Genomic DNA, 14189 nt, shown 5'->3' with positions numbered 1-14189 from the left:
AATAAATAAAATCTTTTTTTTTTTTTAAAGTTCAACTACCAAGGGGAGGAGGTCCCTGGTGTCTGGGACATCCCTGTGCTGTGAGAACTTCCAAAGCCAGCAAGCATTAAAGGCCCTGCCAGTGGAGCACAGCATGTCCACCAGCCACCGGCAGACTCCGAGTGTGGACACGAGCCCCTGGCAGAGCTGTCCCTGTACACCTCTCCTCACTCAACCTCCCTGATCCAAGACCTGCTGAATTAGAGCTCTGAGGGTGGATGCCAGAGGGTATGCAGATCCCAGGGGTGGAAGGAGACCATCCTCCAGTGGTTGCCCCTGGTCCAGCCCTGCACCACAGGCTATCCCATCTCCTAAGACTGGACATGTGCAGACTTCATGTCCCCTCTTGGCCTAGCAGCCTGGAGGCAGTGCTTGGCCTGAAGACTTCCTCTTCCATAACTTCTCCCCCCAGCCTGTCGACAAACCAACCCAGGGGTGAGCAGTGTCTTGCTCCAGGTCACACACCTAAAAGTTGAGCTCAAGTTCCAGGCCAGCGCTCCAGCTATTTGGAGAGCCTGGGCTTCTCGCTAACTGCACTTCCTTCCTGGGGGCAGGAGAGTGATCTCAAATTCCCAGGGCTTTTCCGGATGGCAAACAGCTCTACTTTCTGGGACACCTTGGTGAAGGTGATAGGAGCTGTCCCTTTGCTTTGCCACAGCTTAGTGGTTTAAAACCCAGACGTGGTGGCACACTGCCTGGGGTTGAGCCTCCACTCAGCCACTTACAACTTGTGAGCCCTTGCACAGGTCACTTGGGCTCTCTATGGTACAATGTCCTCCTCTGTAACATGGGCACAACCCTGCCACCACCTCATAGACTCAATTGTGGGATATTCTGTGAGTTTATACTCAAAAAAGCATGTAGAAGAGCCACACAAGTACGACAGCATGCAGCATACAGCAAGCGTGCAATGAATACTCATTATTATTTTTTTAAGTCACCTTGTCCCCAGATAATGTGCCATATCTGGACCCAAATACTCTCACTTTTTTCTAAATAAAGGCCATCGTGTGTACTCTGTGTAGAAAGATCTGAGCCCTGCTAGGGTATTAGTGTCCCCGGTGGTAAAAGGAGGTTGGGGGCCAGGTCAATGTCCCTGGACAATTGCCAAGGCCTGTTCCAGTGCTCATGCTTGGTCTCTCGGCATTGAGCACGATGTGTTACAGCTCACTGGGCTGGACCACAGTTACTCGAGATTTCTCTGTTCCCCAAGCACCCTCCTCCTCACCTCCAGAACATGTCTATGCTAATTTGCCCTTGGCCCAATGTGTTCACACCCTTGATATCATGAGTCCTCTAACAGCCATCTGAGGAGCTGCTAGGCTGACATAACAGGGAAGAAGTGAAGTTTGGGAGAGGCAGTGCCATTCCCATACTTGCTTGGCCTATAGCCCCATGCTCTCCAGCAGACCCTGAGAAAATTAACTCTATCAAGGATGTGGTCACTAGACAAATATTCCCAGGTGTCGTGGGGCTGGGACACAATCATCCTCTTCTGATACTTAATCCTGCATGCACACACCCATTCGCCATTATTTGTTGAGTACCTACTCATGCCAGGTTTTCCTGGCCTTTGCTCAGGCTTGCCCTCTGACTACCCATGACTTTGCTCATCCATCAGCACTCAGATCTCTCACCAGATCACCCCAGAAGCTCCCCTGGCTCCCCCCCCCCCCGCCCCTCTGTGTTCTGGATGCTGCTCACAACTGTACTGGCTGTGACCATCCTTACTTATAACTGTCTGTCCTCATGTGGGCCTGTGCCTCCGGACAGGAGCTCACCAAGGGCAGGGACTTTGTGTGTCTGTTATGGGGTGAACTAGGTCCCCCCCCCAATTCATAAGGTGAACCATTAACCCCCAGTACCTCAGAATGTGACTGCATTTGGGGACAGGGTCTTTAAAGAGGAGAGTGGGGTAAAATGATGTCACTAGGGTGGACCCTAATCTATTATGACTGATACCTTCATAAGAAGAGCTTAGGACATAGGTACACATAGAGGAAGGTCCATGTGAGGATGCAGGGAGAAGATGGCTATCTACATGCCAAGGACAGGGGCCTGAGAAGGAACCAATTGTGCCCACATCCTTGATCTCAGACTTCCAGCCTCCAGCACTGTGAGAAAGTATATCTCTGGTGTTAAGCCCCCTGCATGTGGTGCTTTATCCTGGTGGTCTGACTAGGGGAATCCAGTGTCCTGAGCCTCTTTGGATTCTCACCTGGCTCAGGGAAGGGGCCAGGTAGATACTCCTGGAACAGAACTCAAACTATCCTCTGGATGATGTCCTAAAGCTAGAAAATCAGCTTGGACAAGATAAAATTTTCCAACAGGAAAGGAAAAAAAAATTGGGGGGTAGTTTTTTTTTAGTTGAATATCATTTAAGCAGAATTATTAAGATGACTAATCCCCTTCCTTCATTACACCAAATGCCTAGACAGCAGAGCCTTGACTCAACCTGATATAAGTGTGTCCTTGGAGGGAATCACTGTCACATCCCTGGATGACCTGAGATGGTGGCTGAGCCTCCCTGAAGCTCCGTTTCACACCTGTGGGTGGGGACAGTCACTCTCAGTCTTCCAATTCCACACTTCCCTGGTGGTTTGATAAATACACCTGAATTGATCTTTGTCCTGCTAATAAGGTTTATTAAAAATATGGACATAGTTTCTTCTGAGTCCTGGTTGCTTCTGCACCCATCACAGATGAGGCACAGAGGGACCAGGGTTCAAGACTGGCTTCCCTTCACTCTAACTATGGAGCGTTGGACAAGTGGCTTCATCCTTCTCTGAGCTGCAGTTTCTCACCTGTGAAACAAGGGCAGTGATATCTTCACCATTGTGTGGCGGAGAGAACCGAAGGAGAGACCCGTGTAAAGAGCCAGACCAGAGCAGGTGCCACTGGCTTTGGTTTTTGAGTCTGGATTAAAAGGCCCAAGGAGTCCTGAGGAGTAAGAGCCTCTCTGAGTGCCCAGGACGTCCTGGAGGAGAGGGCAGGTGGACTGGGCCTCGTGGTGGGGCAGGGGGATGGGTTTCAGCATATCCTCAAGGATAGAGACATCATCACTGTCACACATCCGTGTTCCCTCATTGTGAAATGATCTCTGGGGTGGGGGACCCTCGCTCAAGTCCCGAAGGCCACCAGCAGACAGTATAATCATCATCAACCAAAGTACAATATAATCAGTGGCCTGTACCTCCTCAAGCCACATGCTTTCCTGTTCACATGGCAACTTCCCACATACCTTTACTTCTATCCCCTGCTCTCTCTTCTCTGCCTGACCTTGCCTCCATCTAAATCTCCCAGAGAGCAGCGAGGGTGCCAGGAGGGACTGCCCCAGTGTTACCAGAACAGGGAGAGAGAAGGAAACCAGGACTGACCAATTTCTCTTTCACCAAATCACTTTCTTTGGAATGTGCTGAGTCCTTTTCACTGAGCTTCATGGCTTATGTTTCAGATTTTGGATTGGGTTTCCTTGTTCCTGAGAAAGAGAAAAAAGAAAGAAATCATTAGACACTTGCTGTCACCAATACATAATTAGGGGAGGTGGCTCCAAATGGAGGGGTTGCCTGGTGAGGACACCAGGACGGGGTGGGGGGTGTGGTGCAGACAGCTCCCCTGGAGATCTAGGCGCCTCCATACTCCTCTCTGGCCTCATTGTCTCCATCTGAAGGATGGCTGGGCTGGTGTGTTTCCCATGCTTGCCATGTTGCTTATTCAATACAGGCCCCTCCCCAGAACATTCTTGTTCAGATGGTCATTCCTATGGTGCCACACATCTTGGAAACACCAAAATTTCTGTCTTCAAGACATGAAAATAAAAGCAGTGTAAATTAAAACCAAATGCCAATCTCTCCTGTCAAATTGGAAACATTCACCAAGATTGTAACCAGAATCCCTGGCAGGTCAGAAGTAGAAAAATGGGCAGGTTTCTGGAGTTTGGAAATAGGTTTCTAGAGCCATAAAAATATGTAGGTCCCAACCCCTCCATGTATAAAAAGTTATCCTAAAGGAGTAATAAAGAGCGTGGACAAAGATTTCAGCCTGAGATTGTTAACAAATGGTATTCACAATAGAAAAAATTATCTAGGGGCAGCCCCGGTGGCCCAATGGTTTAGCGTCGCCTTCAGCCCAGGATGTGATCCTGGAGACCCAGGATTGAGTCCCACATCAGGCTCCCTGCATGGAGCCTGCTTCTCCCTCGGCCTGTGTCTCTGCCTCTCTCTCTCTCTCTCTCTCTCTCTCTCTCTGTGTGTGTCTGTCATGAATAAATAAATAAAATCATTTTTTTAAAAAAAGAAAGGAAAAATATCTAACAGGGAAGTTTAAATGAGTTATGGTACATCCATATATGGAAACTATGCTACTCATGTAGCATTTATAAAATATGTTAAAGGGATCCCTGGGTGGCGCAGCGGTTTGGCGCCTGCCTTTGGCCCAGGGCGCGATCCTGGAGACCCAGGATCGAATCCCACGTCGGGCTCCCGGTGCATGGAGCCTGCTTCTCCCTCTGCCTGTGTCTCTGCCTCTCTCTCTCTCTGTGACTATCATAAATAAATAAAAATTAAAATTAAAAAAATTTATAAAATATGTTAAAGAATATTTAACATCACGGGAAAATGCTCATAATCTTACTTGACAAGCAGAGGAGGATCTATGAAAGAATATCCATTAGCATTAGAAATAGATGCACTTACTAATAAATCCACACTATTATGTGATATAAGGTCTTAAACTATGCCCATGTGTTTTTTTAATTTTATTTATTTATTTATTTATTTATTTATTTATTTATTTATTTTTAAAAGATTTTACTTATTTACTCATAACAGACACAGAGAAAGAGGCAGAGACACAGGCAGAGGGAGAAGCAGGCCCCCTGCAGAGAGCCAGATACAGGACTGGATCCCAAGATCATGACCTGAGCCAAAGGCAGATGCTCAACCACTGAGCCACCCAGGTGCCCTGCCCATGTGTTTTTTAATGTAAAATTAAAAATTTTTTAAATGTTTATACATTATTTATTCCACAATTATTCACTAAGCCCCTACTACCTAGGTAAGAGGAAGACAGACTTTGCCCTGCCCTCATGGAGCTTCCATTCTAGAAGAGCCAATCTGGGAGGAGCATACAGAGTGCTCCTGGAGCATGGAGAAGGCAAGGGGTCCTGGCCCAGCACAGGGCAGCAGGAGCCCAGGCTGCTGAGGTGAGCAGAGGACACATCACATATTTATGTGCAGAGAAAATAGACCCCCTGGAAGTAGCAAAACAGACAGCAGTTTCTACCTGGCCATAGTATTTTAGCCCATTTTTATCTGGTTTCTTTTCCTATGCTTTTCCAATTTTTGACACTGGAAGAACTCCACTTCTGTAACTAGAAAAAGCAAGTTTTAAAAATTGCTTTAAATTTAAATTTTTTTTTTTCAGTTAAGTCCATAAGGTATCAAGTGGCCAAGTAGAGATACAAAATACAATTCTGGAAGAATATTTAGTTCTTAGAGGACGACGGGCTCTGAGATCCAGAAGTCATCTGTGTAGCCTGACGAGTATGTTGGTTGGTGAGCTTCTGTGGCCAGCACTCGAATGTTATGTCCGAGGCCCTCCCCTGGAGGACCCTGCCTGACTCATCCGAGCACACACCCCGGGATGCTCCAGCCCACTGGACCTCCCTTTGCAGGCCATTCTCATGCTCCTTTGGCTGCCCCTCAGCCTAGAACGCCTTTCCTCCTTCCCATACACAGAAGGAAGTGATTCAGATTTCAAAAGGAACAGTCGCATAGAGGAGGTGAGCATGAAGGTGAGACTCTGTGCCTCACCCTACAGAGACCACCACAGAGCTGACAGTGACCTCATCCATCCCTGAGACGTCATGTCCCAGGTAGGAAGCTGCCCACAGACATAGCACGAGGCCAAATGCAGTCAGCTTGCACCCCAGGCAGCATGGAGCCATGAGGTCAGACACCAGCCCTATAGCTCACTAGCTCTGTGACTTGCGGTGAGTAACTTAATCTCTCTGTACCTCTGTTTCTTTATGTCAAGTGAGGCACAGCAACAGGACGTATCTCACAGGCCCTTGTGAAGATCAAATGAGTCCAGATAGACGGAGCACATAATAAATGCTAAGTGATCACCACTGTCACTGAACTCACAGCAAATGGCCTCTGTGGAGCACATATAAGGCACTTCGTTTGTCAGAGCCTCGTGAAACACCATTCTGAAATGGTGTCTTAGAACTTATTAAGAGAAAAAAAGAGGGGAAACTATTGGGTATATGAGAAGAGAACCCTAAACTGCCTCAAAATAATTCTCTAAGGCTTGAATAGAATAATGAATAAATATAGTATAAATGTAAGCTCTGGGCATGAGGTTTTGAAACTGCCAGCTCCCTCCCTGTCTTTTCAATCTCCAGTAATAGTGCAGAAATAGCTGCTGTTCTAATCTAACACTCTGATAAGTGTCCACTAGTGTGGCCATGCCGGTTCTTAAAGGTCAAAGTGCGCTGCACCCACTGATGAATAGCCCTGCCTCTGGCCCAGGTGCCCACCTGCCACAGTCCAGCAGCTACAGAGTTCATGCCTACCATAGCAGAGCACCAGGACTCGGCTCCTAGCTATCTGGCCCCCGCCTTGGCTGTGCCGGGGGTTAAATGTTTAGAAAACCACCTCTGCTACCGATCATAAAACCTTCAGGGCACCATGTGTCGATCGCTATGGCCAGTCATGATGGAAATCAAGTCAGCAAGACCTGGAGAAGTACCTTTACCCACCCAACCTGTCACAGAGGTTGGATCGGAGCCCAGACAGCTTCATGTCACATCCTCACTCGTAAGCCTGTGTTGGATGGAAGGGCAGAGGCAAAGAAACGGGCCTGTTGACAGAGTACACCACAGAAGGTCGGCAGACCGTACAGGGGGTCGTGTTCTCCCAAAGCTGGCTCGTGTGAGCTGGAGGCCACCTCCCTTGAAGTGCCTGCAGGTGCTGCTCTGTGCACTGTCCACCCTGCTGCGCAAGCCCCGTGGTGCCAACCAGCCCCTGGCTGACAGCTCTGGACAGGAAATGCCACAGACTTCCTACTCCCTCCACATTTTCGATTGAGTAATACTTGGCTGTGACTTCATCCTTAATCTTCAGGGTTAAGTCTCTGCTGACCTTGGCATGGAGCTAAAGCTAACCCTAAAACATATGGAACAGGAATATGGAAAATAGGGCGGCTGGAAGAGAGAGGGAGAGAAGGGGAGAGAGGAGAGGGAGGGGGGGAGGAAGGGGAAAGGCAGATGGAGATTACTGGATTAGCAGCCCTTGGAATGATTGCCTTCGCCATAATCACTCATAATCAACTTCATTTTCATGTTAACATTTATCAAACACCATGCTAAGCCCTTCACGTGCATTCTCTCACTTAATCTTCACCAAAGTGACTGTCAAATCCCTCGCTTTTCAATTGCCTTATTCCAGCTGCTCTGCGAGAGTCTCGACTCTTAATCATCCCCAAAGCCAATCCAAGTGTGCGAGCATAACTCACCCGGTTCCTGGGGCTTCCCTGGCCTGTTACAGTCTAAAGAGCAAAGAGAACATGCCTCATAGATAACCCAGCTCCCCATATAGTCTGATATAAGCCTGGGAAATTGGGAAAGAAAGCAGCATTAATGATTAAACAGCATCCAGCTGTTACTGTAAACATTCCGTGAAGCCTATCTCGGGTGGGCGAGAGATAAATGATTAACAGGGAACTAGCGATGGCTAGTTCAGCTTATTAAAAACATGCCAGGTGAGGGTCAACAAGTTCTGGACCGGAGTCAAAGGCAGAGGTATTCCCTCGAAGCCACTGCTGATGATCGGATCGACCTCCCTGGGTGTCGAGGGCTTCTCGCTAACATGACGATGTGGCCAGCGCAGGACCAACCTGTCCAGGCGGTGGCGAGGGTTAAGTGACATGACACGCAACCGCTATAAAGCAGGACACAAATGGATGCATGTTGATCGGGTCCTAAGCCCAAGTGAGTGGGACGAGGTGTTTGCACTTGCTACTCTGTCGATGTAGGAGAACCATAAACCCATGGAGACATACATGAGAGCCATCGCCTCTGACATGCTGTACCCAGGGGCACTGCCATTGTCGTTCTTTTAGGAACACCACGATGTCCTCCTGACCTGTCCCTCTAGCTTGAAAGAGACGCCCACTTGGGAATCCTACTCCATCTTTGGGACTCTGAGATAAGTGGAGGGCTGGAGGGGCAGAGAAACGTGAGGGACAGAGATGAGGAACCCAAGCAGCCCGACAGCGTCCTCCTGACCAGTTCACAGAGAGCTGAGGGTATAGGAAGTGAGGATGGGCACCCGGGAGTCCCACCCACCAGGGAAAAAGGGACCCTGTGCCTGGTTCAGACATGTGCTTAGGTTTTGGGAGGTGGCACTGTTCGGGACACCTGGAACAGCCCATCCAGTTCTCTTGGTGTCAGTTCAGAGCACCCAGGAAACCTGCTCATGGCTAATCCCATTTTCCCAGTTTCCCAACCCTGAGGCTGACAAAAGGGTGCCCTGGAGGACGAGAAGAAATCACCTGACCCCTGCGAAGCATCTACTGCAGGTGTCTTTACCAACCACCCTCCGATGGCTGACACACTAGGAGGATTCCTGTGCCCGGGGTGTGCATAAGGAAGTGCAGACACACCTGGGCAATGCGATCGCTCCCCCAGTCTTTCCAAAGCTCCCGCAGTTCTCCAGCTGGTGCCCAGCCCTTCCTTTCCCCAGTCAGTCACCGGACCTCTCTCTTGACTTCTTTTTAGCTGCAGCAAGTCATTCTCAATGCCAGGATTATTCAACTGCTGGTTTAGCAGCATCTGGATAGATAGTATAATGTGATGACTAAGAGCCTGGGATTTGATGTCAGACCTTGAATCCCAGCCTGCCACTCCCCAGCCAGGTAACAGGGGACAAGTCACCTGCCTGCAAGGTGGGGATAAGGGAGTGCTCATCTCAGGGTCATGTAATACAGGCCAAATGAGATGCCGCCCTTGGAATTGCCTGCCGTGTAGCAAGCACCCAGTATTGCTGTTGTTTGGGGAGGTCTCTTTGTTGATCACTATTTTTATTCTTGTTTATTTATTTATTCTTTTTCCAGTGTTTATGGAGCACCTATTACGTGGCCAATACAGTGCTAGATACTGAGAAGTCTGCAAAGGATACACCTTTTACTTTCATCGGATAATTCACAATCGAGCCAGAAGGATGAGCCAATGGACAGGACCTGCATTTAGTAAGCGCCTACTGGTTATACGCAGCCTCATTTAATCCTAAGAGCAGCCACTAAGCGCTTGTTAGCTCCATTCTATGGCCGAGCATACTGGGGTTCCTGAAGTCACCCCACTTGCCTAAAGCACCATGACTTATAGACGAGAATTAACATTTAAAGCAAGACCCACAATTCCACCCTCCACCCACATTCTGTTTGCTGCTCTATGGGGAAGCCCCTCACCAGAGAGGACAATCCCATCAGAGTGAGCCTTGAGACCTTGGTGTCAGACACATCTCTCTCTCTCTCTCTTTGGCAGTGCAGCATCCAAAAGACTTCTCACATTGGAGGATCTGCCATTTTGGGTCTTTTAGACACATCCCTCTCACTTTGTCAAGGGTCTTTTTTTTTTTTAAGCTTTTATTTATTTGTTTATGAAAGACACACACAGAGAGAGGCAAAGATACAGGCAGAGGGAGAAGCAGGCTCCACGGAGGGAGCCCTATATAAGACTCAATCCCAGGACTCCAGGATCATGCCCTGAGCCAAAGGCAGACGCTTAACCGCTGAGCCACCCAGGCGTCCCAAGTCAAGGGTCTTCTTCCAGCAATTATCCCGTTTCCCTTCAGTATCATCAATTTCTCCTTCTCTACTGAATCTTTCTAGGCTAGATACAAAGATGTCTCGATATCACCAATCAAAAAACAAAAACTAAACTAAGAATTAGTAGAGGAGGGCACCTGGGCGGCTCATGCAGCTGAGCATCTGACTCTTGGTTTTGGCTCAGGTCATGACCTCAAGGTGATGAGATGGAGCCCCGCATTGGGCTACACGCTCAGCAGGGAGTCTGCTTCCTCCTTCCCCTTCTGCACCTCCCCCCTCAAATCAGTCAATCAATCAATCAATCTAGAAGTGTTGGCAAGGATGGGGGGGTTGGGGGGGTGGAAACTAGAGCCCTCCTACATTGCTAGTGGGGATGTCAACTGCTTCAGCCACCGTGAGAAACGGTTTGATGATTTGTCAGAGAGCACACATAGAATTACTCTGTGACCCAGCAAGATCATTCCTGGGTCCATATGCAAGGGAATTGAAAGCAGGTGTTCAAACAGAACTTGTACATGAATGCTCGAAGCTGTGCTATTTACAGTAGTTGCAATGTGGAAACAATCCCAACGTCCATTAGTTAATGAATGGACACACAGCTGTGATGTATCCACACATGGATTATTCATTCAAAAAGGAATGAAGTCCTGATACATGTTTACAGTGTGGAAGAACCTGGAAAACCCTTACGCTGAGGTGAAAAACCTAGACACAAACATTCACCTGTTCATGATTCCATTTAAATGGAATGTGCAGAAGAGACAAATCCACAGACACTAAAGACAGGTCAGTGGTGGCCACGGGCTGGGGTAGGGGGCCAATGGGAAGCCAATATTTAATGGGTTTGTTTTTGGGAAGATGAAAATGTTTTGGAGCTAGGCAGAGGTGGTGGCTGCACAACACTGTGGATGTAGGAAATGGTTAATTTTATGTTCCCTGAAGTTCACTTCAATTAGAAAAAAAAACCTTCCTTTGACCCCATGACCCTCTGTTCTCACCCCATTTCCTTGCTCTTTGGCAGAGCTAAAATGTCCCAGAGGATTCACCGTCTCTACTCTGTACTTCCTTAGTCTGCTCCAGCAGAGGCTTTGACCTGTCACACAGCTCAAGTTGCTCTTACTGAGGCCATCAATCTTCCAAAGTCCCTCACCAATCCCCTATGCCCTCTCAGCAGCTTTGATGAAGGTGACCATTCCTCTTCCTTCTGGGTCCTTCTAGAAACTTCCCTGTCCTGTCTTCCCATCAACACACTGGCATGGTTTTCCCTTAGCTGCTTTTTCCTTAGTCTGCCCAGCTGTTCCTCCTTCCCTGAGAGACCGCCAATGGTGGAGCAGCCCAAGACCCAGCCTAATGGCCTCCTTTCTACTCTACCCTCTCACCCTGGGCAACCTCATCCAGACTCATCTGTCGCCTTCAACCCTTCCATATGCACACTGGACTTCCGACAGCCCTGCCCAGATCCCCTCTTTCGTCAGGCCTCTCCCTAGTCCAGCCTCCTCCCAGGCCAAAAAGCAGACTCCTTCCTCCCTCTAAATCCCCTCCTGGTGCCTGCCCGAATCCCAGCAACTCTCGCCACCTGGGCTCTAGACTACATCCTGGGCAGATGGCACAGCTGTCCCTGGGGCACCACCTGCCACAGCCTCCCGACAGCTGCCCGGCTCACCCCCCCTTCCGCAGATACTCTCCATGCAGTGGCGCAGAAGTGACTTCCTCGGCAAACACCCGGGGGTAGGACCCACCCTGCTTACAGCCTCCCGTGGCTTTCCTCCAACAAGTCCTGGCTTGCTGTTCCCTGCACCCAGAGCCAGACCCTCCTCATTCTACCAAGTGATGCGAGAAGAGCAAGGGATTGCTTCCTCCCCAAATGGCTTCCGATCCTGGCTCTGCTGCCCACCAGCTGTGGGACTTGAGAAGGTCAGGAGGGGCCCCAACGACAAGATCCATGTCTGCCTCTCCAACTTTTCACTCTACTCTCTCCCTCGGCCTCCACATGGCCCTCACTGTGGCCTCCTCCCGTCCTCCGAAACACCCAGGTTCTGCTGTCTTGGGGTCTGTTGACCGGCTGCTCCTTCTGGCCAGAGATCTGCCCCCAAACCTCTACAGGGCTGCTTCCCTCTTGTCCCTCAGGTCTTATCTTGCACGTCTCCTTAGGAAGGCTTTCTCGCATCACCCTGCCTAAACTGAACCCAGCCTGACCCCAAGTCTTCCTGTCTGCCTGTCCCTCCCACTCTCCCTCCCTTTCTGAGTCCTTCTCCATCTCCCTGTCCCCCTTTCTCCCTCCTTCCCTCTTTCTCTCTTACCTTTTATTTCCTTCAACCTATGTAATACCTGAAGTTCTCTTTTCTATTTATTTTGGGGCTCCTGTCTTTTCTCCCCTGCAGAATGCAACTCCATGGGGGGGGGCAGGTACCTTGTCTCTTATCACTGCAGTTACCCCAGCGCCCAGAACAGAGTCCAGCACATAGTAGGCACTTAATGTATATTTGGTGATGAACTGATCAGAGAAGCCGCAGTGCCTGCTGAGCTCTCTCTTGCCCTCGGAAACCTCTGTCAAGAGTGTTTGGCCTAGACTGGCTGCCGGGGAGGGGATCGCACCAGCACTGGGCCTGAGTTTGACACAGAGTGGCGAGCACCACCAAGGAAGCAAAGCATCGTCTAGCGAGAGTCTCGTGGCAATGGCACTCAGTGTCCAGCAGTGGGAGATCAGGGACCCCCTAACCAGGTTGTTCTCCTGCCTGCTCCCCATGTTTTCTGCGTATTTCCAGAACTCTCTGTGAATGCCTATCACGTGTTTGCTTGGTTTCATTTCTGGGTCTGACAGGAGCCCTCATGGAACTGTTACTCTGACCTCTCAAGCCCTTAGGGAGAAGCATGATCAATGGTTTGATCACCATTTTAAGTAAGCTTGAAATACCAGCTTGTTATTAAAAAAAAAAAAATAGTGGGGTGCGCCTGGGTGGCTCAGTTGGTTAGGCGTCTGCCTTTAGTTCAGGTCATGATCCCAGGATCCCGGGATCAAGTCCCACATCGGGCTCCCTGCTCAGCGGGGAGTCTGCTTCTCCCTCTCCCTCTCCCTCTCAAATAAATAAATAAAATCTTAAAAAAAAAAAAAAAAAAAGAAGAAGAAGAAGAAAAAAAAAAAGGGGAGTGGAACGTCCGAAGATTCAGATCCTCCTTCAGCTCATGGGTTTGGTTTAGGCTGGAAGAGCGAGGCTCTGACACCCACAGTGACCCAGCTTCCAACCCCAACTGCCACCAGCCAACCGTGTGAGCGTAAGGAATTCAGTTAACCTCCTTGAGCTGAGCTTCCTTGTCTGTATCATAAACACGACCACATGTCCCTCCGTGGGGATTAATGTGTGGACCTAATACTGCACACCTGGCAGAGACTGGTAAGTTGTGCCTATTTTTAGCACTTACAAGTCAACCACTTATGAAATTCAGAGGGTCCAAGTAAGTATTTATACTTAGCTGTTCATTCAGTTTCTCCCAGGTTCTTGTTCAACTTGACCAGAGTTGACAAACAAGAATGGAGCAGCCTCCGGCGGCCCGGAGCAGGTCTGGGTGAATTTGTGATCTGCAGGGAGACTCGGCGTGTGGCCCGTAGATGTCAAAGGAAGGGCTGTGGGCCAGACGCCAGCTGGCTGGGATTTTCCCGAGACTTGGAAGCGCTCCTCCGAGGAGCTGCTGCTTGGTTCTCTCCTGCCTCCCTGGCCGCCTTCCATGCGTTCTTCTCTGGGGCCACGTCCTCCCTCTCGCCCTATTCTCTCTGCATTGGCTTCCTGGGCGGCTCTGGTCCCACCTGCATGCTGACAACTCCCACGACTAAATCCCAGCCCAGGTGTCCCACGTTCCTGGCCAGCCCACGTGACATGGACACTTACTTGGGTCCTAAACGGATCCTCAGAATTAAGGTGACCAAATGAAGCCGATGAAGTGGCCAGGTCAGTTCCTAGCCGAGCAAGCACTTGGAGGGGAGTCATGTGTCTGAGGCCAGGGCGGGCCCTGGCAGGGCCGTGACCAATCAGCACACCTGACTGGATAACCGTGATCTCCAACTCGCAAGGTCCACAGCCGGCCCCCCTCCCCTGCTCCCCCTCCAAACCAGCTCCTCCAAAGTCAGTCTTCCGATCCCTGTAAGGAACATCGCCATCCTACCTGCCGTCCACACCTCGCCTCCCGGATCCAGGATCTGACCGCCTCCCCCCATCGGTTCCTACTTCTCAGCCCTAGTCCAAGCTGTCTTGCCAGGTGTGGGAGGAGCCACTGCCAGGGCTCTCTGTCTGCTCTCCCTGCCACTCCCCCTGCCCCGGCCCCCC

The 14189-nt window shown here is 49.8% G+C and overlaps 1 protein-coding gene across 8 annotated transcripts in view; it reads right to left on the bottom strand.

Moving 5' to 3' along the window:
* The window catches only part of SLC2A9 (solute carrier family 2 member 9), a 226976-nt gene that overhangs the window by 191790 nt on the left and 20997 nt on the right, over nucleotides 1-14189 (bottom strand). For 2 of the 8 annotated variants that reach the window (XM_025998312.2, XM_072737787.1), the window contains exons 1-2: nucleotides 7558-7651; nucleotides 3417-3517 (exon numbers count right to left, since the gene is read on the bottom strand). In XM_025998312.2, coding sequence (XP_025854097.1) covers nucleotides 3417-3479 — 63 coding nt within the window. In that variant the 5' untranslated portion in view covers nucleotides 3480-3517; nucleotides 7558-7651. Of the gene's footprint in view, nucleotides 1-3416; nucleotides 3518-6792; nucleotides 6904-7557; nucleotides 7652-14189 lie in introns of those variants that run through there. The other 6 variants (XM_072737784.1, XM_072737785.1, XM_025998307.2 and 3 more) reach the window with 5 other exon arrangements.

The sequence above is a fragment of the Vulpes vulpes genome, chromosome 14 (genome assembly GCF_048418805.1).
Source record: "Vulpes vulpes isolate BD-2025 chromosome 14, VulVul3, whole genome shotgun sequence".
Taxonomy (NCBI): Eukaryota; Metazoa; Chordata; class Mammalia; order Carnivora; family Canidae; genus Vulpes; species Vulpes vulpes.
This window is presented reverse-complemented; position numbering and strand designations above follow the sequence as displayed.